The 23,719-nt window shown below is 45.0% G+C and overlaps 1 protein-coding gene and 1 long non-coding RNA gene across 6 annotated transcripts in view; one reads left to right on the forward strand and one right to left on the reverse strand.

Moving 5' to 3' along the window:
• LOC127051051 (acyl-CoA (8-3)-desaturase-like) overlaps window positions 1–10,972 on the reverse strand; it is a 34,840-nt gene extending 23,868 nt beyond the window's left edge. Inside the window, exons 1-6 of one of the 2 annotated variants that reach the window (XM_050952908.1) lie at window positions 10,002–10,972; window positions 8,701–8,811; window positions 4,017–4,214; window positions 1,799–1,900; window positions 1,446–1,574; window positions 382–442 (exon numbers count right to left, since the gene is read on the reverse strand). In XM_050952908.1, the coding sequence (XP_050808865.1) occupies window positions 382–442; window positions 1,446–1,574; window positions 1,799–1,900; window positions 4,017–4,214; window positions 8,701–8,811; window positions 10,002–10,238 (838 nt within the window). In that variant the 5' untranslated portion in view covers window positions 10,239–10,972. Of the gene's footprint in view, window positions 1–381; window positions 443–1,445; window positions 1,575–1,798; window positions 1,901–4,016; window positions 4,215–8,700; window positions 8,812–8,891; window positions 8,987–10,001 lie in introns of those variants that run through there. The other variant, XM_050952909.1, reaches the window with a different exon arrangement.
• LOC127051112 (uncharacterized) overlaps window positions 1–23,230 on the forward strand; it is a 49,325-nt gene extending 26,095 nt beyond the window's left edge. Inside the window, exons 2-4 of one of the 4 annotated variants that reach the window (XR_007774390.1) lie at window positions 16,250–16,301; window positions 18,954–19,146; window positions 22,753–23,230. This is a non-coding gene — a long non-coding RNA (uncharacterized LOC127051112). Of the gene's footprint in view, window positions 1–2,729; window positions 2,800–7,299; window positions 7,502–16,249; window positions 16,302–18,953; window positions 19,226–22,752 lie in introns of those variants that run through there. The other 3 variants (XR_007774391.1, XR_007774389.1, XR_007774388.1) reach the window with 3 other exon arrangements.
• Window positions 23,231–23,719: the final 489 nt, after the last annotated feature.

Consider the following 23,719-nt stretch of genomic DNA (forward strand, 5'->3'; position numbering starts at 1 on the left):
GCAGTACATGGGATTCTTCTGTCCTAAATGCAGGACTCTGCACTTGTCCTTGAACCTCATCAGATTTCTTTTGGCCCAATCATCTAATTTGCCTAGGTTGCTCTGTATGCTATCCCAACCCTCCAGCATATCTACCATTCCTCCCAGTTTAGTGTCACTTGCTGAGGATGCAATCCACGCCATCCTCCAGATAGGAGGACAAAAAGATGAAGAGAAAGGAGGATCCTGTGTCTCACACTTAGTTTCTCATACACTGTGACCTGTCAGGCTGGACAGGGGAAGCGGAGTCCTTTCTCTGTCCCTTCTCCACTGGGAGGAATTAATTCAGGAGTCTGTGACAATTGCTGGATGAGTGACCTTTGGGGAAGTAGCGATACTCACTGACAAAGAAGTACTTGTGCTGGTGGTTGTAAGGCATGAACTTCTTCTTCTTCATCCCAAGCTGTGAAGGGAGAGAGGACCATGGCAGGTCAGCAGGGCTAGAGACACCCAGGCACATGCTTACGAAACCTAACCCACCCTGAGAGTTACCTATTCAGCCACTTCCCAAGTTAAATGACCTTACAGGTAACGACAAGCTTGGCAAGTGCAACCAAAATACAGTAACTTTAGGTGTCTGTCAGAGGTAACTAGAAGACAACATGCACCTGCCTGGGATAGGGTTCCAAAGTGCGTAGGGTTTGTCTCTTGTTCATTCCTCAATATTCTCCTTTCATCCCTTAGCCTCCCTGCCAGAGGCACCAACCCATGCAGAATGGGCAGGCAACAGACTTGTCCAGAACTAATTAATCAGAGGAGCAATCTCAGATAGAGAGAGGTAGGAGATGGGGTAGAAAGTACAAGGGTTGGTGCCCTTGGCAGGGAGAGCTCTCTTGTTATGGGAGTTACCATAAAAGAAAGGACTTTACAGTCGTTCAGATCCCTGCTCTTGTTCCTTATTTGGACATGAAAAGCTGCTGTAGAATATACCTCCTGCAGTCTCCATGTTGCACTGTATTTTAAAAAGAATGGATCAGCTGTTTTTGCTCCAGCTTTCCCAACATACTCACCTTTGGGCAGAGACCACATCCGAGTAATTTCAATTTGGAGGATGAACTTTTGAGAAGTTGTTGTAAGCTCTTTAAATGGGGTGTTGGAATGGAGACATGAAGGCAACCTAAACTATTAGTATAGGCATCACTAACTTTCCAGGTGTTTTCCCTTGCCTCCCCCTGCTCTCTTTTCTCTCTGTTTCTGTTCTTTTTTTTGTCTGTCAGCATGCCTGACAGGAACAAACAAGATTTTGAAGCACAAGTCCATGTACCCACCAGACCTTTCCTAGCATGCCTGAGATGCAGGTAGCACAGATTGGCTGAAGTCTTACAGAATAGACACTTTGTTTCTACCCATTTACAGCATCTCAAACTCGGATTCAACCTGTAACCCAAGCTGTCCCCCATGCTCACCTCCACAGAGGGCACCTTCCCTAAAGTAAACAAGGTAGAGTGCATACTGAGATCAGGATCCTTGCAGATGCAGTTGGGTTTAGCATGATGCTGGTCGTGTGTGAGTTTCCACCACCTAGCAGACAGGCCCTGTGGGAAAGGAGAACAAAAGATACAAACCATGTGGCTGCAAAAAGGAGTAATCTCATCCATCATTTCTTCTCCCCTCTTTGAGTTACACCATGTTCCCCTCCTTGCTGTATATATAGAGCAGCTCCTCAGTGAGACATTTTCTGAATTCAAGTGGATATTCCATAGTAATCAGTCCTACTGACGCTCCAGTTAGAACTCCCAGAATCAGGATCAGTACTTACCATCAGTTGGCCTATCACAAACATATGAACCACTTGGTTCCATTTGGGCTTTCTGAATACTGAGAGGTGTCCCAAATCATGTTGCAGATACCCAGCTTGGGTCTGGAAGGGAAAAGGGATCACTGAGCAAACAAAAGCCAAGGTAGTGCTATGCCTGTTTTCTACACATTCATCCTAGACACTCCTCTCTCATTGTCCTGTCAGCATCCCCTCACCCCACAGACCCATCTGGGTGAAAGATCCTCTGTTTGATGTGTGATGCTGTATAAAAAGGTGACTGTCTACACTAATATTGTCACCACTGTTACACAATTGTGATAAACCTTGTACAAAATATACCTTGTAAGGTATCACTGGAAAAATTGTAATCTGTGGACAGTGGTCTCAATGAAATATGCATATCATCATTGGGTATGAAGTTATGAAATTTTACTGTATGTTTGTTACTAAACATGTTGTGTTCCGGGTAACACCCACAAGACAGATTAACATTGAGTTTAACTAGCCATGACTGATGGGCCATTAAGGAGAATCAGCTCTTCCTGTGGGCCCTTCCTGAGGATGCCTCAGAGAGCACATGGACAATAGATGCCCCATGACTCAGCAAGGCACTTAGAACATGTGATGCATAACTCCATGTTTGAGCCAGTACTTTCCCATGCACATGGACTAGGGGTACAAATGGGAGATGGTGATATCACCTCCTTGCCTCATTCCTGCGCCACATCTCTGGACTGTGATTTTTAACAAACAGGACTTTGAACAATGGACTGAGGACCCCCATCTTTTGGGTGAACCAGAGAGACTTATTGCAAGCTAGCAGATTTGATCTCACTGCTATTACACTGGTCTACAAATTCTAAAATGAACTGTAATGTATATGATTCATTTTAACCTGTTAACTCTTCTTTTTTTATTAATTAACCTCTAGTTTTAGTTTACTGGAGGACTGGCATCAGTGTGGCTTTTTGGTGAGATCCTGAAGTATATATTATCTTAGGGTGAGTGGCTGGCTTGATGGAGCTGGAAGATCCTAATGTGTGATGAATTTTGGTTATAACAACCTTTCATTGTAAAGTCTGGTTGGTACATGAGGGGCTCAGGGACCAGAAGGGGACTGTCTGTGGCTCCACAATAACTAGTATAGTACTTTGGAAGCACACATTTGTTACTGGCTTGGTGAAATCTTATGAGAGTATACCACCAGTCTGGGGTACATGCCCTGTACTCTGGCAGTCTGACCTAAGATTAGCTCTCTTAGCTGCGTACCATACCAAGCAGCGTGACATGCTGATACTAGGGAAACATTTCCTATTCCTTCCACAGTCAGTCCTTGTTAGGTATGTATCAGAATCGTAGAGTTGGAAGGAACCTAAGGAGGTCATCTAGTCCAACCCCCTGCTGAAAGCAGGACCAATCCCCAACTATTTTTTTTTTGCCTCAGAGCCCTAAATGGCCCCCTCAAGGATAGAGCTCACAACACCGGGTTTAGCAGGCCAGTGCTCAAACCACTGAGCTATCCCTCCCCTGAAGTTAGGCTAAAGGACACAAACTGATAGAGAAACTGTCCAGTAGCTAAAGTTAAATTCAATCTGGCCACTGCATTTGCAGAATTAGTGAAGGACTCCGTCTATGCTTTGTTACCAAAAACCTGACTCTCTACTGCCTTGCACCTTGTGTAGCATTTACACTAGTTGAAAGAGGGTGAAAAATGTTACCAAATCTAATTTCTTCACTCAGTCACACCAGCGGTAGCAGGGTTTTACATCCAAAACAACCAGGTGAAAATGACTGCTTAGGGAATTGGAGAATCAGGTCTCAAGTCAAGAAGAGGTCTATATTATAGCAGCACCAATGGAGCAAAATACTGTAGTGCTAGTAGTATGCTTTGTGGCACTGGCACAAATATGAAACATAATAACTTGGAATAGCCTTATTCCACTGCCAGTAAACCCTGCCCTCAAGCCCATAAAGTGGCAGAGAACAGTTAGATTGTTTTCATGAATAGAGGAATGAAGAGGAATCACCACATTAGCTGCTGTTCTTTTCAGGTAAGTGATCTAACAGCCTGGGGTGAACATACCAAGTCTATATATAAGGGTCATAGGAGAGCTACCAGTGGGAGGAGCAGCTGAGGAATAGGAATATGGAACTGGTGCTTAGCGTATGGAAGGAACAGGCTAGCCTATTGCTATATACTGTAGAGTGGAGACTTTACCAGGGAGGTTGTCAGCAGCACCGCAGAGATGAGGAAAGGTAGTAGGGAGGTCCCAAAGTACCAGAGAGTGATCCAGCTGGCAGCCTCTAGCAGCAGAATTTGCAGGAAAATCAGGAAGAAGAAGAGGCCGTTGGGGTTCAGAAGTCCCATCCTCTCGATGGTGGCACGTAGCTCACGGAAATCCTCTACCAGCAGTTTCTGGGGCGAGACTCAACTTTGTAACTGACTTGTGCTGTACCCAGAAATGTGATGCAGTTGTTTGCTCTTCTATGTATGTGCCCTTTTAGAGCTTGATGAAAAAACATTGCATACTCCGTGCTCTGGATGTGCAGCACAGAAGTCTTGGGGAGGGGTGGGGGGAGGAAGAGGGAGTTTCTCTGCTTTCTGTTGAAAAGCCTTTGGACTCTGCTCTGCAGGGCCGGCCTTAGGATTTATGGTGCCCTAGGCGAGATTATTAAACTGGTGCCCCTGTGCCTGATCTGCTCTTAGCAACACAAATGTAAGCTTACAGTATTGGAAAACTTGCCACATTCACGTTATTAAAACCAGTTTAACTTAATTAAGCACACTGTAATGCTGATGGACTAGCACTAAAGAAGCAGCATTATAGAAAACATTCTGATGACAGAATGATGCAATTTTTTTTTTAATTTATCAAAATTTTATTGGAAATTTATATGAAGAGGTATGGAAACAAAGATTTGTTTTTAATTAAAAGCAATCTTTCTGGCTTTTTTGGCTGCAAAATCAGTAATAATGTCATCATATGACAAAGACAAAGTCGTGTCTTGTTTGATTGCAAGAATAGCAAGACCAGTCAAGCGTTCCTGACTCATTGTAGAGCGGAGATAGTTTTTAATGAGCTTTAGTTTTGAGAAACTCCGTTCTCCTGATGCTACTATTAAAGGAATTGTCAGTAGAATATGAGTGGCAATGTACACATTAGGATATATGTCAACAAGTTTGCGGGTATGAATAAACTGTACAATGTCCATCATTGATTTTGCATGTGGCAACATTGATGACAGTGTACTCAATTCTTGGTACAGTTCAAGTCCATTTAAATCAAAACTATCACCGTGCTTCAGGAGGCTCTCTAGGTTCTTGCACTTTGTCATTAGTTGCTCTTGTTTTCCTATTTCGTTGAATTTAGTTATGTCATACAAAAATCCAAACTGTTCATGGTGTACTTGCAAGGTATTAAACCTTTCATCAACAGCAGATACTGCTTTATCCATCACAACATTACAAAATTCAACCTCAAATTTCTTTTCTGGATCGTCTATGGGCATGATCTGCTGTACAGATTCTTCACAAAGAAGTGTCCCTGGTCTTTTTAACTCATATTAACTATGTATTTACTTTATGAAAGTTGGAGAAAACATTGTGAAAACGTAAATCATTGGCTGCCCAACTTCTGGGCTGGCAAAAGTTATACTGACTCACAGGGAAAAAAAAAAGTAGGAGAATCTTAGTACAACATATAGTCACTCTATACCAGGAGTCGGGTCGGCAACCTTTCAGAAGTGGTGTGCCAAGTTCACTGTAATTTAAGGTTTCTTGTGCCAGTAATACATTTTAATGTTTGTAGAAGGTTTCTCTCTATGTCTATATTATATAAATAAACTATTGTTATTATCTGAGGTCTTGGCCACTGGTCCTGCTCAGGCCACTCCCAGCTGAGTAAATGAAACCCCAAACCGTCAGTGGGCTGGTGGCTGGAACCCTAGACAAGGATCCCAGGCCCTGCTCAGCCCGCTGCTGGTCTGGGGTTCTGACCACCAACTCCTGCCAGCCAGGATCCCGGCCGCCAATCCCCCCTCAGCCCGCTACCAGCCTGGGATTCTGCTCACCCAGGCTGGCAGGAGGCAGAGTGGGGCTGGCGGCTGAGCTCCTGACTGGCAAGGGGCTGGCACCTGGAACCCTGGAGTAGCAGTAGGCTGAGTGCTGCTGGCACCCCAGACTGGCAGCAGACTGAGCCACTCGACCCCCCACCGGCCCTGCTGAGCCCGCCACCAGCCCACTCAGCCTGCTGCCGGCTGAGTGAATGGAACCCCAGGCTGATAGCAGGTTGAGTGGTTCAGCTGGCCTGCTCAGCCCACTGCCAGCCTGGGATTCCTTGGGGGGTCCCCAGGCCAGCAGCAGGTGCTGAGTGGGGCCGATGGCTGGTATCTCAGCTGGCAATAGGGCAGCAGCCGGAACCCCAGAGCAGTGATGGGCTGAGCCGCTCAGCCTGCTGCTGCATACCATCAAAAATCAGCTCACCTGCCACATTTGACACGTGTGCCGTAGGTTGCCGACCCCTGCTTTATACACTAGTAAGGAGATGAGCATATTACAGTTGTTGGAGGGCTCTTATCAGGAGTAACAGGCTATAGGAAAGTCAGTCAACATTTTTTGTTTCTCTGATGAAAACTGGCCCACTCCCTGCCTCAAACCAAACCTGTCACTAATAATTGTCAACAACTTAATTTTCTGTTTTTGGCTAAGATATTGATTTTTTTTTAAAAAAATATTGAAATTGGATTCAGGATTGTTAGCAAGAATTTTTGGCAAACAAAGTTGTTAAATGACAATCTAAATGGCAACACAGTACTGCTTTCATGCTTGGCTCACCCCCCAGCCCGCTGGTCCAACAGCTGCAGTAGAGGAGGAGATAGGTGGAAAACTGCAGGACCTCAAAATCCACCTCTTGGGGTGCAGAGTGGCAACAGCAGCAGCAAACCCTCAGGTCCAATCACACGCCAATGGGCACCACCACCAGCCTTATGGACCATGGTGAAGTTAACACAGCATCTGATCTCAGGGATGGGGCACCCATGGAGCCACAGCAGCTCATCCTGCCCTGTGCAGCTCCCCCCGGATGAGATGGATCGCTGGCAGCTGCCAGCCTGGGGGAGAGGCGCTCCCCAGCTAGGGTGGCCAGATCCAGATGTCCTGATTTTATAGGGTCAGTCCCGATATTTGGGGCTTTGTCTTATATAGGCACCAATTATCCCCACCTAGAGTGACCAGACAGAAAGTGTGTAAAATCAGGACAGGGATGGGTGGAGGTGGGGGGGTAAAAGGAGCCTATATAAGAAAAAGACTCCAAAATTGGGACTGTCCCTATAAAATAGGGATATCTGCTCACCCTACCCCAATCCCCTATCCTGATTTTTCACACATCTGGCTAACCCCAGCCAAACCCTGTGTGACATTTCAATTCTGGCTGCCTGCCGAGGAAGTGAGTTACTTTCACTTTCATTCCTCAGCAAGCAGCCAGCCTTGCCTCCCCCCCAGCACTTCACCCAACCCAGCCCTGACGGAGGGGAGGGAGGAGAGAGAGAGGGGTGCTCCTGGGGAGGAGGGAGAAAGGACGGGGTGCTCCGTGGGACAGGGGGGAGAAGAATGGATGTTATGGGAGACAACAAAGGATACTGGTTCCAGAGCCACAGAGCCTGCCTCACCTGACCTCAGCCGGGGGGAAAGAGTCACACTCACAGGTGAGCTCCTTTCCCAACCCCCACCCCCTCCCCTTCCCAGAGATCCCAGCAGCCAATCCCATTCCTCAGACTGTGCTGCATTCGGCTCTCTCTAGGACCAAGCAGCCCTGCTTCTACACTGTCTGGGCTGCCTGCAGAGTGGTGCCCCCAGGCAGTGTGAGGCCCTACGCGGCTGCCTATTCTGCCTATGCCTAAGGACGGCCCTGTCTGTTGGTCAATCTGGCTGGACACTGTGGGACAAGATGTTCCTGACTCATTGTGCTGCTTCTTCGTGTAATCTCTCCAACACTGGGAAAAGGTTATAGTTGATGAATGCAGCTCACTCACCAGCCAGAGGGAGAGGAGGTGTGTGTGTGTGTATGTGTGCGTGTGTGTCTGGGGACAATGTCTCTGTACCTCTGGGATTAGCCTATGACTAATGGGCTGAGTTCCTTCCAGTCAAGAAGCCAATGGGCCCCTCTCCCACAGCAGGTTCCATGTGACTCCATGAAGCAGTAAGGGTCCTGGAAACCAATAAATAACTGGAAACCCAGATTTGCATGATTTTACCCTATCCCTTCCTGTAACTGGTCGATGCTCACATCTGTGGCGCCTCCTGCTGGCCGTCCTGGGAATTAGCTCGCCAGCCTCCAGATACCAAATAGTCCCTGGCAGTACACCCTCAATTTCTGGGTCACCCCACCCAGAGGAACCCCAAACCACTATCCCTACCTCACCTCAGTACCAGGCTACTGCCAGTCACCATCTAGCCCCCGTTCACTGGGGCCGACTGCAATGTATAAGACGCTCATCGCTGGCAAGGGGAGGTTTGTACCTGCTGCCTTGGCCTACACATGGCCTGCCTCTCTGCAACCCCAATACGTTCTTGGCTCTTAACAAGGCCTGCAGCCTGGGGTTTTCCAGGCCAGAGCTCCCCAGCTCCTCTGGCCTTTCCTCATCCCTGCTCCACTTTAGGTACCCTGCTCACTCCCAGCAGCCAGGCCCATTCCTCTCAACATCCATAGAGAGACTCTAGCTTCTGGCCCACTTAGCTGGGCCCTGATTGGACCATGGCCACAGCTGAGGCTGCTTCCCCAATCAGCCTTGCCACAGCCCTCCCCAGGGCTGCTCTTTAACCCCTCCAGGCAGGAGTGGGGTAACGACCCCGCTACATTTCCCATTTGGGATTCCAACCTGCAGCCATCCCTCAGGGCACTTACATTTTTGCTCGGCTCCATGCTGGTTTGATCTTGTGCCAGCTCCCCAATCAGCAATGAGCTCATGTACTTTCTCACCAGTGCGTTATTGGCATGGAATGCTGTAAAGGCATCCTGCAGATGCACAAGGAAATAGGATGAGAAAACCACATACCTGAGAGGTGTGCAAGCCAGATACCATGTTAATTCCTTACTGAGGGAGATCACCAAGGTTGCTCAGTGGCTCTGGCTGGTGCCTTCCTCCTCTTTCTCTGCATAAGCTCATGCTGACTTTTCTTTTCTTCTTTTATTTTGGCTTTTCTTTGACATTCCAACATGAAGAGCAGGTCAAAAATTTGCTCAGTGAAAAGGACTGCAGGACAAATACAGAAAATAAACCAGTCCTGCACAGTTCCAGTTGAAAGAGGATCATGGACCTGTTCCCTTTAACCCCCTTGAAAGCCATGAGTCTGACTGGGTATTGGTGAGATGGGGTAAAATACCATAAATCATATGTTCCTGCAGGGACTGTTTTTAAATTGTTAGCATTTTACAAGTGATACACTCAGTAGTACACCTGAAATACTACAGATGATATCTTGGTTTAGAGGAGATAATACTGTGGTATTTATGGGCAAATGTTCCCTTTTTATTGGAGACCACTGGTCTTGATTTCAGCATTGTGAGTAATGGGTTGGTGGAAGACAGTAGAATATGGGTATTAAAATACTGACATAAATTTTGAGAAATTAAGAAACCTGGAAGACCGTCTAGTTCCCAACGAATCATTGGACACACTCCTACCTTTCAAACCACCTTTGCATTGTCCTAATCTTGGTGCTCTGGAGGCTGGTGCAGCCCATGGTTCAAGTAAATATAGCAGTGTATGGCTGCAGTCTAGGATAGTACTTTGACCCTGCTTCATCCACCTCCAGCCACATGCCTATACTAGGAGCGATAGAGAAGGGCAGTGTAGGGCTGCATGGCATCTTGGTCAATGATCTCTCAATTAATAAAGTTCACATGTACATGCTGGTTTTTTGGGGGACAAATGAGCATGGCTTCTGTAAACTTCAAGTGTGTCTCTCCAATCTACTGGGAAACTTGCAGCTTGTCAGTGAAGTAGTTGATAAATGAGATCCAGTTTATATAACTGATCTGCATTTTCAAAAAGCCTTTGACTAAATCCTTCACAAGTGGGCAGAAAGAAAACTAACTTGTTATAGAGAGAGAGGTAAAGACTAGTCATGGATTTAGGAACTGGCTAGAAAACAGAGAACAAAGAGTTGCTGATAATCTGGGTTCCCCCCATCCCTAGATCTCACCGTGGCATCCTGTCCTGTGTAGTGACTGATGATCTGAGCGCCCCCCGGGTGCTGCTGGTAGAACTGTCTGACGTCATAGACCTTCCTGTCAATCACCAGCCACTGCTTCTGCTGTGGGTGTCCCTGGCCTGTGCAGAGTCCAATGTCCTCCCAGGTGAAGAGCTGCATGGAGGAGCCTGCACCAGACTGTGGGTCCTTTTTTGCCTCCTTGCCTTCATGTGCTGGCTGCAGTGCCATCACTACACTTCTCACTTAGTCCCACTGATCCTCTGCCTGCCACTGTCACCTGCCTGATCAAACACTGTGCAGGCTCTGCCTTTTTACGCTAGCTGCACAGGAAGTAATGATGCAGCCTGCCAAGCTCTGCACCCTTCCGCTTGCCAAATGGCTTCAAGGCTACAAGGCTCCTCCCACGGCCTTAATCCTTTCATAAATCTTTCTCCCTTTGTTCGGCTCCCTGCCACAAAGAGTAATTTAACTTCCATGATCCCCCAAGAGCACTCTGCTCCAACTGGGATGTCACAGTGGGACAGATCCAGATTCTAGTTATCAGGCTCTGGGAACAGAGTATTGTCCCTATCAGAAAATAATCAGACTGTACCTAAGTCTTCAAGTACTTTGATCACAAATTTACCCACGCCTGCTCCCAGCCTGGCTGCTCACAATTAAAAAAAGAAAAATTGCACAAACACACACCACCACAACAGACCCCCTAGGAGCTGCACACAGCCACACCCACACTTCTCAGTCCCAGCAGAACAATGAGCAAATCAACATTTTGTTCTGAGATTTTGTGTTGTTTGTTTTTGTCATGTGTTTGATACAAGGGTGATAGGTGCTGTTTAGACCCTCTATACAGATAAATAGGAGCTGAGAGAACAAGTGACTGAGCCCTTGTTTACATGAGAAAGTTGAACTGGTGTAATTTATATTATTATTCCAATATATGTAAACTGAAAGGGTTATTTCCCCATTGCCTTGCATACACTGGTGTGTGATACTCTTTTTTTTCCCTTCTGCGGAAGGCAAGCTTTCTGCTGTAGATATCTGTCTTTGTATGAACTGTGCTATGTCAGGTGCAAACAGAACAGAGAAATGGTAATAGTAGTTATTTCAGAATGTTGCTTTTCAGTGACTTTTCTCGGTTTCATGATTCCGTTCCTTATATCTCATACTATTCTATGGTCAACATGGAGATGGTAATACCTTAAATTATTTCCCTTAAAGAGGGCTGCTGCACAATGGTATAGTGTTCCCAAAGTTAAAGTCCTTTTCTTGTGTGGAAGTGTGAGGGGAGGCCAAAATTTAAGCGGCAGATTAGGAATTGCAGTTGCATTTTTGCAGGTTTTCTTAACTTTGGAGGACATGGCCCTGAGCCATGTCACAAAAAGGCATAGGAAGGCGAGGGACCAGCTGGGTAGATTTGCTGGACTGCTATTTGCCAGGATGGTGCCCCAAGAGATAATGCTGGAATGGAGGGAAAACATCAATTATAGACATTGGTGTGGAACATCAACTTTATTTTGTAATTAGGGTGACCATATTTCCCAAAGGGAAAATGGGACACCGTGTGAGGCTAGCTCAAGCCCCTCTGCCCCCACCGTGAAGGACTGGCCCAAGTTGTTTAGCCAAACTCCCCCTCTGCCCCCCGTTGCAGGGCTGTCCCCAGCCATTTGCTTGAGCCCCCTCCCCATGTAGGGCTGGCCTGAGCCACTCGTCAGCGCCCTGCCTTTCTCCCCTTGCACAAGACTGGGACTGGGGCTGGGGCTGGCGTTGCTCCTCACTCAAGCCCTGCCTGACCCCGTCCCACCCGCACAGAGCTGGCATCGCTGCATGTTCCTCTGCACTCCACTTTTTTAACAAAAGTGAGTCTTTGTCCCATTTGCTCTTGCCAACTGATCAGGTTGGCAAGAGCAAATGGGACAAACACCCACTTTTGCCAAAAAAGTCATGATAGCTGGAATAGGCAGGGCCGTCCTTAGGCATAGGCAACATAGGCAGCTGCGTAGGGCACCTGAAAATTTGGGGCACCACTGGGTCTTAGTGTCCACCCTCTTGTTTTCCTATCCCTGTTCTGACCCTTCCTGCAGGCTCCCACAGATGGCTGCTCTAGCCTGGTGAGTCTTCCTTGGGAGGGAATCTAGTAGTTAAAAGTGAAAAAACCTCCAGCCTGCCAGACCTATTAGCACAACATTGAAACTGTTAAAGAGACATTCAAGGGGTAATAAAGCCATTTAACAGGCATTTGCCAACCCCAAGGTATATACTGACAGGTTTCAGAGTGGTAGTCCTGTTAGTTTGTATCAGCAAAATCAAGGACGAGTTCTTGTGTCACCTCAAAGACTAACAAATTATTTGGGCATAAGCTTTTGTGGACTAGAACCCATTTCATCAGATGTCCACGAAAGCTTATGCCCAAATAAATTTTTATACTGTCAGTTTCTGACTTTACTGACAAAAACAGTTGTGCATTAATGTAATATTTACACAGAACATGTCAGTCTACAGGACCTTAGTTTAAAATTTGCTTTAAAAATATTTCATTAGTGAGCTGGTGAAGATTATAAAATCACATTTCTAAAAAATGCTTGCATAGAGTTTTAGATGCACAATCATCTTTAGCCTTAAATGTGTGGATCTTCACACATAGTTTTTTAAATAAATCCTTCAAAAGACCTCCCTTATCTAAAATACACATTTTAATTACTATAGTTAAAAAAAAAAAGTGCTTCCAAGTCTTCCTGTCCTTTCTGTCCATCCCTTCACCACCTCTCCCCCAACTCCCCACTGAAGAGAGCCCTTAAAGGGACAACAGTCCTTCCCTTCCAGATAGCTGGACAAAGAGTTCCCTTTCTTTACTTCTGACTATCCGACAAACTAGTTTTAAAAGAACCCTCCAGCAAAATCAGTACCTTAGTAAGACAAAATCCTTGTTATACCTAAAATCTTTGGAAACATATTTTTTTAAAGTTGGTGAAATTTCATAACCATGTCTCTTGTTATGGAGATGACACAAAGTAAATTACTGTTCCCTTTTTCTAAAAGCAATGAACATTGTTATGAACACACTAAACCTCTCTGATTAATTTAAAAGAATGTCTTTGTTTCAGTGAGTTAAATATGTAGTATTCTGGAATGCTGGCTTAAGATTTGAGTACATTTAAAATATAAATTCAACTTAGAAATACTGATGAAGAAAATGTAAAACAGAGAAGAGCTGCATCATGTATTCCATTATATGTAATGTTGTATTCAGCAGGAGAGCTGACTCACCCTTACTATGAAGTTTTAGCAAATAAATCTCTGACAAACTTCAGGGCATATCAAAAAACCTGTGACTGACATTTTTTATTCCCAAATTTTAGTGCTTTTAATTAGGTACTTTGTTCATGTCCATTCTGCATGAGGGAGAGTGCATGGAAGTCTCTGGGGGGAACTGTGACTCTCCGCCACCATGAGGCAGGCTGGGCATCTCATTATCCTTTGCTGTCAAGTCCCTCCTCCCCCTCCCCCACCAGGCTGTGAGCTTGGGCTGCCATCCGGCATAGGGGCACCAGTTTAATAATACTGCGTAGGGCCCCATAAATCCTAAGGACGGCCCTGGGAATAGGGCTTAAAAAAGAGACTGCCCCAGCCAAAACTGAATGTATGGTCACCCTCCTTGTAATGTGCAAGTCAAACAAGATAATTATCTTTGTCAAACAGCCTCTGTTTTAATGCCAGCTGGCATGAACAAGAGTGCTGCAAAATAAATAAGACTTTGTAACTGTGATCCGTGCTGCATCCAGAAATGTGATGCAGTTATTTATTCTTCTATGTGCCGTTTCGGAGCTTGATGAAATTCTGCTTTTGCTCAGGGCAATCAAAAATTATGATTTGAAGTGTTTTTCACTTGGTACATTTTTACGTGGCACAGTTTGCGAACGATACCAAGCTGTGAGGGTTCGCAAGTGCTTTGGAGGATAAGTTTAAAATTCAAAATGATCTGGACAAACCAGGGCCACCCAGAGGATTCTAGGGGCCTGGGATCTTCAGCGGCGGGGGGTCCCCACTTCGGCGGTAATTCGGCAGTAGGGGGTCCTTCCGCTCTGGGACCCACCACCAAAGTGCCCCAAAGACCCATGGCGGGGACCCCCTGCCACCGAATTACCGCTGAAGTGGGACCCGCCGCCAAAGTGTGGCTGGGTCTTTGGCGGTAATTTGGAGGTGGGGAGCCCCCACCATGGGTCTTCGGGGCACTTTGGCAGTGGGTCCTGAAACAGAAGGACGCCCTGTTGCCGAATTACCGCCAAAGACCCAGCTGCAGTTTGGCAGCGGGTCCCGCTTTGGTGATAATTCAGCGGCGGGGGATCCTTCCACCCCTGCGAAGACAGGGAGTGGAAGAAGCTCCGGGGGCCTAGGCCCCGCGAGAGTTTTCCGGGGTCCCCAGAGTGAGTGAAGGACCCTGCTCCAGGGCCCCCGAAAAACTCTCATGGGGGCCCCTGCGGGACCCGGGGCCTGGGGCAAATTTCCCCACTTGCCCCACCCCTCCGGGCGGCCCTTGGACAAACTGGAGAAATGGTCTGAAGTAAATAGGATGAAATTCAATAAGGACAAATGCAAAGTACTCCACTTAGGAAGAAACAATCAGTTACACACACACAAAATGGGAAATGACTGCCTAGAAAGGTGAGTACTGCAGAAATGGATCTGAGGGTCATAGTGGATCACAAGCTAAATATGAGTCAATGATGTAACCCTGTTGCAAAAAACGCAAACATCATTCTAGGATATATTAGCAGGAGTGTTGTAAGCAAAACAGAAGAAGTAATTCTTCCGCTCTACTCCATGTTGATTAGGCCTCATCTGGACTATTGTGTCCAGTTCTGGGTGTCACATTTCAGGAAAGATATGGACAAGTTGGAGAAAGTCCAGAGAAGAGCAACAAAAATGATTAAAGGTCTAGAAAACATGACCAATGACTGAAAAAAATTGAGTTTGTTTAGTCTGGAGAAGAGAAGACTGAGAGGGGACATGATAACAGTTTTCAAGTACATAAAAGGTTGTTACAAGGAGGAGGGAGAAAAAAATTTCTTCTTAACCTCTGAGGATAGGACAAGAAGCAATGGGCTTAAATTGCAGCAAAGATGGTTTAGGTTGGACATTAGGAAAAACTTCCCAACTGTCAGAGTAGTTAAGCAATGGAATAAATTACCTAGGGAGGTTTTGGAATCTCCATCATTGGAGATTTTTAAGAGCAGGTTGGACAAACACCTGTCAGGGATGGTCTAGATAATGTTTAGTGGCTTGAGTGCAGGGGGCTGGACTAGATGATCTCTGGAGGTCCCTTCCAGTTCTATGATTCTATGATCTCCTCCTTCAAAAATGAAGCTTCAGATGTTAGGTATTTGCATTTCTTTGTCTGCCATTTACACACCACTTTGAATTATGCCATTTGATGGAGGTGTGGATGGGGATTGCAGGCGATGGGAACAGCAAACATGGAGGGCACCCTGTGGGATGTTCTCTGGCTGATGTGGGGTGAGATGCTGCACTGCTGCCAATATGCCTTTGGTATATGTTGTGGGGTGTCAGTCCTCAGAAAAGGAAAAGGGTGATGTTGGGGGGAGGTTGCCAAGCAACAGAAATGCAGACTCTCCTAATTCTAACCCCTGACTAATATCTAAAACATGGGATTTCTTTAGTTCCATATAGCAGAGTTTTTAAAATAAAGTAATATAAAGTAGTGCAAAATGCTTTAACTTACTACATTAATACAACAAAATGAGCAAATAATATGAATTTTTATGAATTCATATTAAATGTTTTAAATAAACAGGTAGTGACTTCCTTTTTAGAAGTTTAATTCTTTTATTTGCCTGTTTGTTTTCTAAAATGCATTGCTTTAATAATCAAGTTCTTAAGGCCTTATCTGATATAGTTATAAATAACATTTTGGCACCATTTATTTTTAATTTTAAGTTTGTCCTGTATGTTCTGTATATTGTTCTGTGTTGTATGTTATGTGTGTCACATGACTACTTTTTTTGTTTTAACTGTGTTGCAACAAAAGTCCATTTTATACTTTTAAAAAATATAAGTGATATCACACTATTTTAATTTCATGATTGGGGGATAACCCTCATAATATCTGTTCACTTTTTTTGCGAAGCTCAAAAAGGCCTCAGTTATAAATATATGTACGTATAGTTTTGCCTCAACAAATAATGCAATTGCAAACAAAAATAATTCTCTTTTATAAATCACAGGATTTTTATTCAAAGAAAAAATGTAAGAGGAAACCTCAACATTAATGTAAAGGTAATATTAACAAAATGTCAATTGCTTATTGGGTTTTTATAAACTTGTTTGCACCTTTAAATATAGTTATAAGAATGTTATAGCAAAAATGTCAAAACCCCCCACAAAAACAATATATACTATATCTGGTTATGGTACAAAATGTTAAAGCTAACTAAATTTCAACAGGTTTCCACCTTTGTCTCCCAAATACAATCAAGTGTTTTGAAAGTTTAATACCCTCAAAGTGTTTGTATAGACCGGAATTTAAAATTCAGTTTGGTTTAATTTTTTTACTCTTTTCTTTTATGTTATATTAATGGGAAATAGGGGTTGTTAAAGTTTATGCTTCTAAACAGTTAACAAAACACGAGTTGGTATCACAAACAAATTAACTCAAATATGTTTGGGTAAAATTTTGTTGCTAACTCTTTTGCTAAAACAGAGTGATCAGCAGGGGAGAGATATACATCTTCTCACAGAAGATTGTGAGCTTCTATTTTAGCACTTAAGCACTATATTTAGTATAAAAATTTAGCAATGCATTTCTTAAGTTAAAAGGAATATCTATTCAATGACTTCAAAAATGTTTAATACAGGCAGGGGTGAAAGTAACTTAAAGGACTTACCTGTACGGAGTCCTTGTTGGGGGCGTGGCCTCCACCAGAAGAGGCAGGACCTTTCAAGATTTAAAGGTCCTGGGGCTCTGGCTGTGGCTGGGAGCCCCAGGGCCTTTAAATCACCCTGGATCCAGCTAGGAGCCCCAGGGCTCAGGATGAATTAAAGGGCCCAGGGCTCCAGCCACTGCGGAGCTCTGGGCGCTTTAAATCACTGTGGGAGCCCGGCTGACAGAGCTCCAGCAGGGATTTAAAGCGCCCAGAGCTCCCTGCAGTGGCCAGAGCTCTGGGCCCTTTAAATCCACACCCGAGTCCAGCTGACAGAGCTCCAGTGGCACTTTAAAGGGCTCAAGGATCCTCACAGCAACTGGAGCTTTGGGCCCTTTAAATCCCCTCCTGAGTTCGGCCGCTGGCGCTCTGGTGGCACTTTAAAGGGTCCGGGGTTCCCCGCAGCATCTGGAGCCCTGGGCCCTTTAAATCATCACCACATGGCATACTGGTTCTTGTCCAGTCTGGCACGGCTTACTGGTTCTTGCCGGTACGCCATACCAGACAGTACCGGCTTACTTTCACCGCTGAATACAGGTCTATTTGTGCTAAAGAATTGAGAAAAATAAGAACAAAAGCATAGCTTGTGTTATAAAAGACTTGGTCCCTGTTACATTGCAAACAAACTTAGTTGTTCTGTGTATTAAATTTGGGTACTGAAAAAAAGAGAATTGTAAAACAAGCCATCAAAAACTTTATTATGCTAACCAACATAAGCTGTTTAATGGTGCATCCCACAGACCTGAAGACATCAGGAGATATCAATGCACAGTACTACTGGGGGAATTCTGTGCCACTGCACATGTGCAGAAATTATGTCCCTCGCAGATTTATTTGCTTCCACACAGAAAAATGACTTTCTGATGGGGAAGCAAAGGGAAGCCACAAGAGTGGTCATGCAACCCTCCCCAGCAGTATGTTTTGGGTGCCCAGGGCAGCCTGCAGAGAGGTAAATCACTGTGGGGTGAGGGACGGGATTGGGGAAGACCCCGCCAGTGGCTCCTACCCTGTGACAGGCTCAGCTGCTCCTCCTTGCTGTGTTTGGGAGGATGGAACTTCCTCTTCCCCTGCATGGCATCTGGGGCCATGTCAGACTCACCCCCAGATTTCTCCCCCAGCTGTAAGAAGATCTGCAAACTCTCCTCCCACCCCCTGCCATGCTTGCTGCACCCATTGATTCGCAGCTGCAGGGGGAGGGATCCCTGTACAGGGAGCTGCTTTCCCATCCACCAATCCCCATGCATCCAGATCCCCTCATAGCCAGGCCCTCCTGCCAAGCCTCACCCCCCCTGCACCCAGGAACCCTCAATGAGCCCCACTCCCCCTGCACCTGGGCCACCCCAATGAGCCACTCACACCCAGATCTCCACCCTACTGAACTCTAACCAGCTGCACCTGCATACCCGCTCCACTGAACCCCACTCCCTCAGCATCTGGATCCCCTCACACAGATCCCCCTGCTGAGCTCTATCCCTCCACACCAAGACTTCCCCCTGCTCAGCCCCAACCACCTTCACCTTGACCCCCTGCAGAGTCCCATTACCATTGTGCCCAGAACTCCCCAACAAGCCGCTGTGCATCCAGATCCCCCTGCACCTGGATCCCCCACTGAGCTGCCCACACCCAGATTGCCCCACACAGAACCCTGTCATCCCACACCTGGATTCCCCACACTAAACCCCTCCACACTTGGATCCTGCCTTGCTGAGCCTGCCTGCCCACACCTGATGCACTTTTCATGGAGGGGCAGGGCCCTGGGGTATTTCTGGGGAAGGCCCCGGTCCTTGCACTGTGTCAGGGTTCGGTGAGTCTGTGTCCTGGGGTGGAGCTGCACAGTGATCTCCCACCTCTGTGGAGCCAGTGGCCTGTGCTCCCTGGTGCCATGCTGGAGCCTCCACATTTATTTGACAAATAAAATTTTCAGAATTTTACAAAATTTTAAAATATTATATGCATAATTTTTTATTTTTTGCTCACAGAATTTTTTATTTTTTTTTTTTTGGTGCAGAAAAACCCCAGGGTATCAAGAAAGAGAAAAGACTCACTTTATAAATAAGAGATTGGTCAACTACATCCCTATCTTTCATATGGACAATTAATTAAGCAATCCTCTGTAGAGACATTATAGAAATGCCTCCGGGCCAAGTGCACCTCGTGGGCCAGGTCTGAATGTTGTTTAAAAATGTGTATTATTGAGCAAAGTAAGTTCATGTGCCTGTGATTTTGAATCTTTGTCACTGAACAATAGATGAATTTGGCTACTGTGTAAAAGCAACTGTATTATTGCTATATGCTTCTTTGTTATAGACTCATAGACTTTAAGGTCAGCAGGGACCATTATGATCATCTAGTCTGACGTCCTGCACAATGCAGGCCACAGAATTTCACTCACTCACTCCTGTAACAAACCCCTAACCTATGTCTGAGTTATTGAAGTCCTCAAATTGTGGTTTGAAGACCTCAAGCTGCAGAGAATCTTCCAGTAAGTGACCTGTGCCCCATGCTGTAGAGGAAGGCGAAAAACCTCCAGGGCCTCTGTGACGGTGCTGCCCATGGGAGGCAGCTGAGGTCACTCAATCAGGGTGAACTGCAAACAAAACGAAGCAGACAAACCCCAAACGCTGGTGGTTATTCCAATACTTAGATTTACCAAGCCAGCACAAAACAGCTTCTATAGTACCTCACTGGTTACTTAGAAGTTTAAACCATGTAGTTCCCTTAAAGTGCCCAGCCTCAGGCCTCCATCCAGACACACCTGTCAGATATGATGATGATTTCTGAAAATCTTACTTCATCATATAAAAGAAAATGTTCTTCCAATCCCAAAGGATCAGCCACATACCCAGGTTCAATTATAACTTAGATCTTACCCAAAATACATGCTATAGCTAATTGTTATTAACTAAGCTAAAATTTATTAGAAAAGAAAAGAGAGAGAGTATTGGTTAAAGGATCAATACACATACAGACTTGAACTCAATTCTTAAGGTTCAGATACATAGTAGAGGTGAGCTTGTAGTTGCCAAAAGTCCTTTTAGAAATAGTCCATAGGTTATAATCCAATGTCCATATTCAGGGTGACTCCAGTCAGTGACTGGGGATCTCAATCCTTGTGGCTTAAGGTTTCCCCTTCTTGAAACCCAAAGCAGATCTGAGATGAAGAAGGATTGTGTCTCAGGCTTCTTATACATTTCCAGCAGCCTTTCGGCCTGAGAAAAAAATAGGCTTAACTCCTTCTCCCAAACATCCGGGCAGTTAGCACAGAGTAATTTATCCATTAAACAATTCAGATACAGGTTACCACAACCTTCAAAGAGACACATAGACAATAATACTATTTCACTCAAGTATCATCTTAAATGTTAATATTCCTTTTTTGATCTTTGAATTAAAACTATAGCAATAGACAAGACTTGCTTGCTACATCACAAGACCTGAGCAAACACCTCCCCTTCTACCTTGACTTGCATTTCAAAGCTCAATTCATTTACATATCTTGCTAACCAGTTCTTAAGGTTCACCCATGGGTCAGGTCAGTCGGTGAGGTGAGTTAATTAACTCTTTCTGGCCCTGTCACCTTTCAGTGAGATATTATATTATACTCATAACATCACAGCCTCTGCCAATCTGCCCTGGAGGAAAATTCCTTCCAGCCCCCAAATATGACTATCAGTTAAACCCTGAGCATGTGGGCAAGACTCACCAGCCAGCACCAAGGAAAGAATTCTCCGTAGTAACTCAGATCCCATTCCATCTAACATCCCATCACAGACCACTGGACATACTTACCTGCTGATAATCAAAGATCAATTGCCAAATTAATTGCCAAAATTAGGCTATCCCATCATACCACCCCCTCCATAAACTTATCAAGCTTAGTCTTGAAGCCAAATATGTCTTTTGCCCCCCACTACTCCCATTGGAAGGCTGTTCCAGAACTTCACTCCTCTAATGGTTAGAAACCTTTGTCTAATTTCAAGTCTAAACTTCCTAGTGTCCAGTTTATATCTATTTGTTCTTGTGTCCACATTGGTACTAAGTTTAAATAATTCATCTCCTTCCCTAATATTTATCCCTCTGATATATTTATAAAGAGCAATCATATGCCTCCTCAACCTTATGTTGGTTAGGCTAAATAATCCAAGCTCTTTCAGTCTCCTTTTATAAGATAGGTTTTTCATTCCTCAGATCATCCTAGGAGCCCTTAATTAGCATACTAGCATTTGAACTGCATTCTTCACTCACAGCCAACAAGGGAAGGTCCACATGGGTACAGAAGCTGTCAGCTAACTTTCTCTGTAAAAGAGATATAAAAGATGGATTCAAGGAAAGAGCCTTCATCTCTGGACTGCTTGGATTATAGCAGGATGGAAATACTGAGTGAGTGGACTGAGATCCCCAGAGCCATTCTGGGTAACCCCAAGAGATTTTTGGAGATTGGCAGATTACTATATCTCCGCTATCATTTTGGATTTACAAACTTGGACTCAGCAGTTTATGTATTTTATCCGCTTTAACCTCTCATTAACTCTCATTTCTTTTTTTAAATAATAAATCTTTAGTTAGTTTGCTAGAGAATTGGCCGCCAGCGTTATCGTTGGGTAGGATCCTGAATGAATCAGTGACTGTCCCTTTGGAGTTGGGAGTAAACTGAAGTGGTGTGGTTTTTGGTTCATGTGACCATTATCACAAAGTCCAGTTTGTCTTGGAAGTAAGATTAGCTGGAGAGTCCAGGAGGACTGCCTTTGATTCCAGTGATTCAGGAGTTCACAGTTGTTACTGGCTTGGTGAAATCTAATTATAGACCATACCACCAGTTTGGGGGGTGTGCCCTGTTTTCTGACAGTCTGCCCTGAAATTAACACTCTCAGTGGTGAGCCACTCCAGACAGCATGACTGTGGGCTTCAGAATGTGCTGCTGGGTAAGAAACTTCAAAAAAAATTGTAGCTGCATGGCCTGACATAAATAACTAACACATGAAGGGAGGTCTTGTTTTCTGAAAGATAGGATTAGGGAAGGAAATAAATTATGAGGTTGAAAACAGACTGTTTGTGTAAATAAGATAAGTAAATATGTCAGGAGGCTAAGAAAACAATGTCTGAGTCAACTAAGATAAGAGGGAAAACACGCAGATAACTCTTCTATGAACAAGGGACAAAGAAGGTAAAGATCTAAAAAGCAAATTGAATCAAGGTCAATGCCAGTGGATGGACAGAACATGCTTTACAGGGATTGGTTCCTAGAAAGCAACCAAGCCAAGCCACAAAACTGTGATGCAATTTACAGTAAATGCAATGAAATGTGTAAAGGGAAGAGGGTTTTGTGTAACTTTGGACCTGTAATGTACCCTGCATCCATTCCCCCTGGGTTTGAGTCTAATCAACTCAGTGTAGCACTGCTGTATGTAACTTGCAATTTGTATAGACACATTTTCTGTTAGTTCCAGTCATAATTTGAGGTCAGTGATATTGCTCCCTGAGGCACATGTTATTCAAAGCTTTATTGTTCGGTATCTGGTTACCAGTATTGAATTCTGGCACAGCAATACTTAATAAATTAATTCCTGTGCTTTCAGTAGGGTATCTGGAAGGCAGCAGCTATAAAAATAACTGGATCTATGTCAACTACTGGTGTATCACACAGCAATGCAAACCTGAAAAAGCACCACACATGGCTTGTTATGGTAGAAATGTCTTGACATCGCAAACCCACTGGCAATTGTTACAGGAAGTGTTTGAAGTATGTGCAGAGCAACAAAAGCATTTGAAAAGAGGATGGTCATCTTATTTGTGCACATATATTCCAGAACAGCCTTTGGAGTTGATCCTGCTGAAATGTATCTTGAAACGGCTTTCAGTTCATCACCTAAATCACTCGCATCAATATTGCGCGTGTCATCATGTGTCAACACTGTCTCTAGTGCCCTGCATTGCTGGTGTAGGTCTTCTTCAGGTACAGTGAGGAGTTTTGGAATATCATACAACATCCCTTACCATGAGGTGACGGCTGGAGGAGTGGAGCAGCTGGTGGAGCAGAGCTGTTTGTGGGTAAAACTCTGCAGATAAACTTTTGAACTCTGAGGCGGCACTGACCAGGGACAGAGCCTTTTGGGTTGTTGGACTTTGGGGTGATTTGGACTTAAGACCCTGAGGGGAAAGGGACATTGCCAAACTTACTTGAAGGTGGGTCTTTTGCTCATGGTTTGTGTTATGAATCCTGTTTGTGGTGTTGTCCCAACATAATGCCGCATTGTTTCCCTCCTTTATTAAAAGGATTTTCCTACACTCAGGCTCCGTGCTTGCGAGAGGGGAAGTATTGCCTCCTAGAGGGGCCCGGGGGGTGGTGGTGGTATGTAATTGTTCCAGGTCACTGATTGGGGGCTCAAGCCAGTTTTGCATTGCATTATTGAAATGGAACCCCTGGATATTGAACCCGACCCTTGTTGCTGCCAACTCAGAGGGGCAGAACGGTTACATTTTGGGGGGCTCGTCCAGGATCCCTGGGTCAGTACCCCTCACAAGCATCTGTTGAGTGTTCCACTGCATTGGGAAACAATTGTGTTTATATTTTGAGGGAATTACTGTTTGTATAATGGCTGATATATCGGGTTTGTTGGGTCCCAGCCATGCAACCTCTAGATCAGGGGCTGCAGCCTCAGCCAATGATTGGGCAAAAGCACTGGGGCAAATATTGGAAAAGGTTGTGGTGTCCCATGCTATGTCAAACTATTGTCGTAAGTTAAGGTTATTTGCTGGGGAAGAGGAGTTTGAACC

This window comes from Gopherus flavomarginatus, chromosome 5 (genome assembly GCF_025201925.1).
Source record: "Gopherus flavomarginatus isolate rGopFla2 chromosome 5, rGopFla2.mat.asm, whole genome shotgun sequence".
Lineage (NCBI taxonomy): Eukaryota > Metazoa > Chordata > Testudines > Testudinidae > Gopherus > Gopherus flavomarginatus.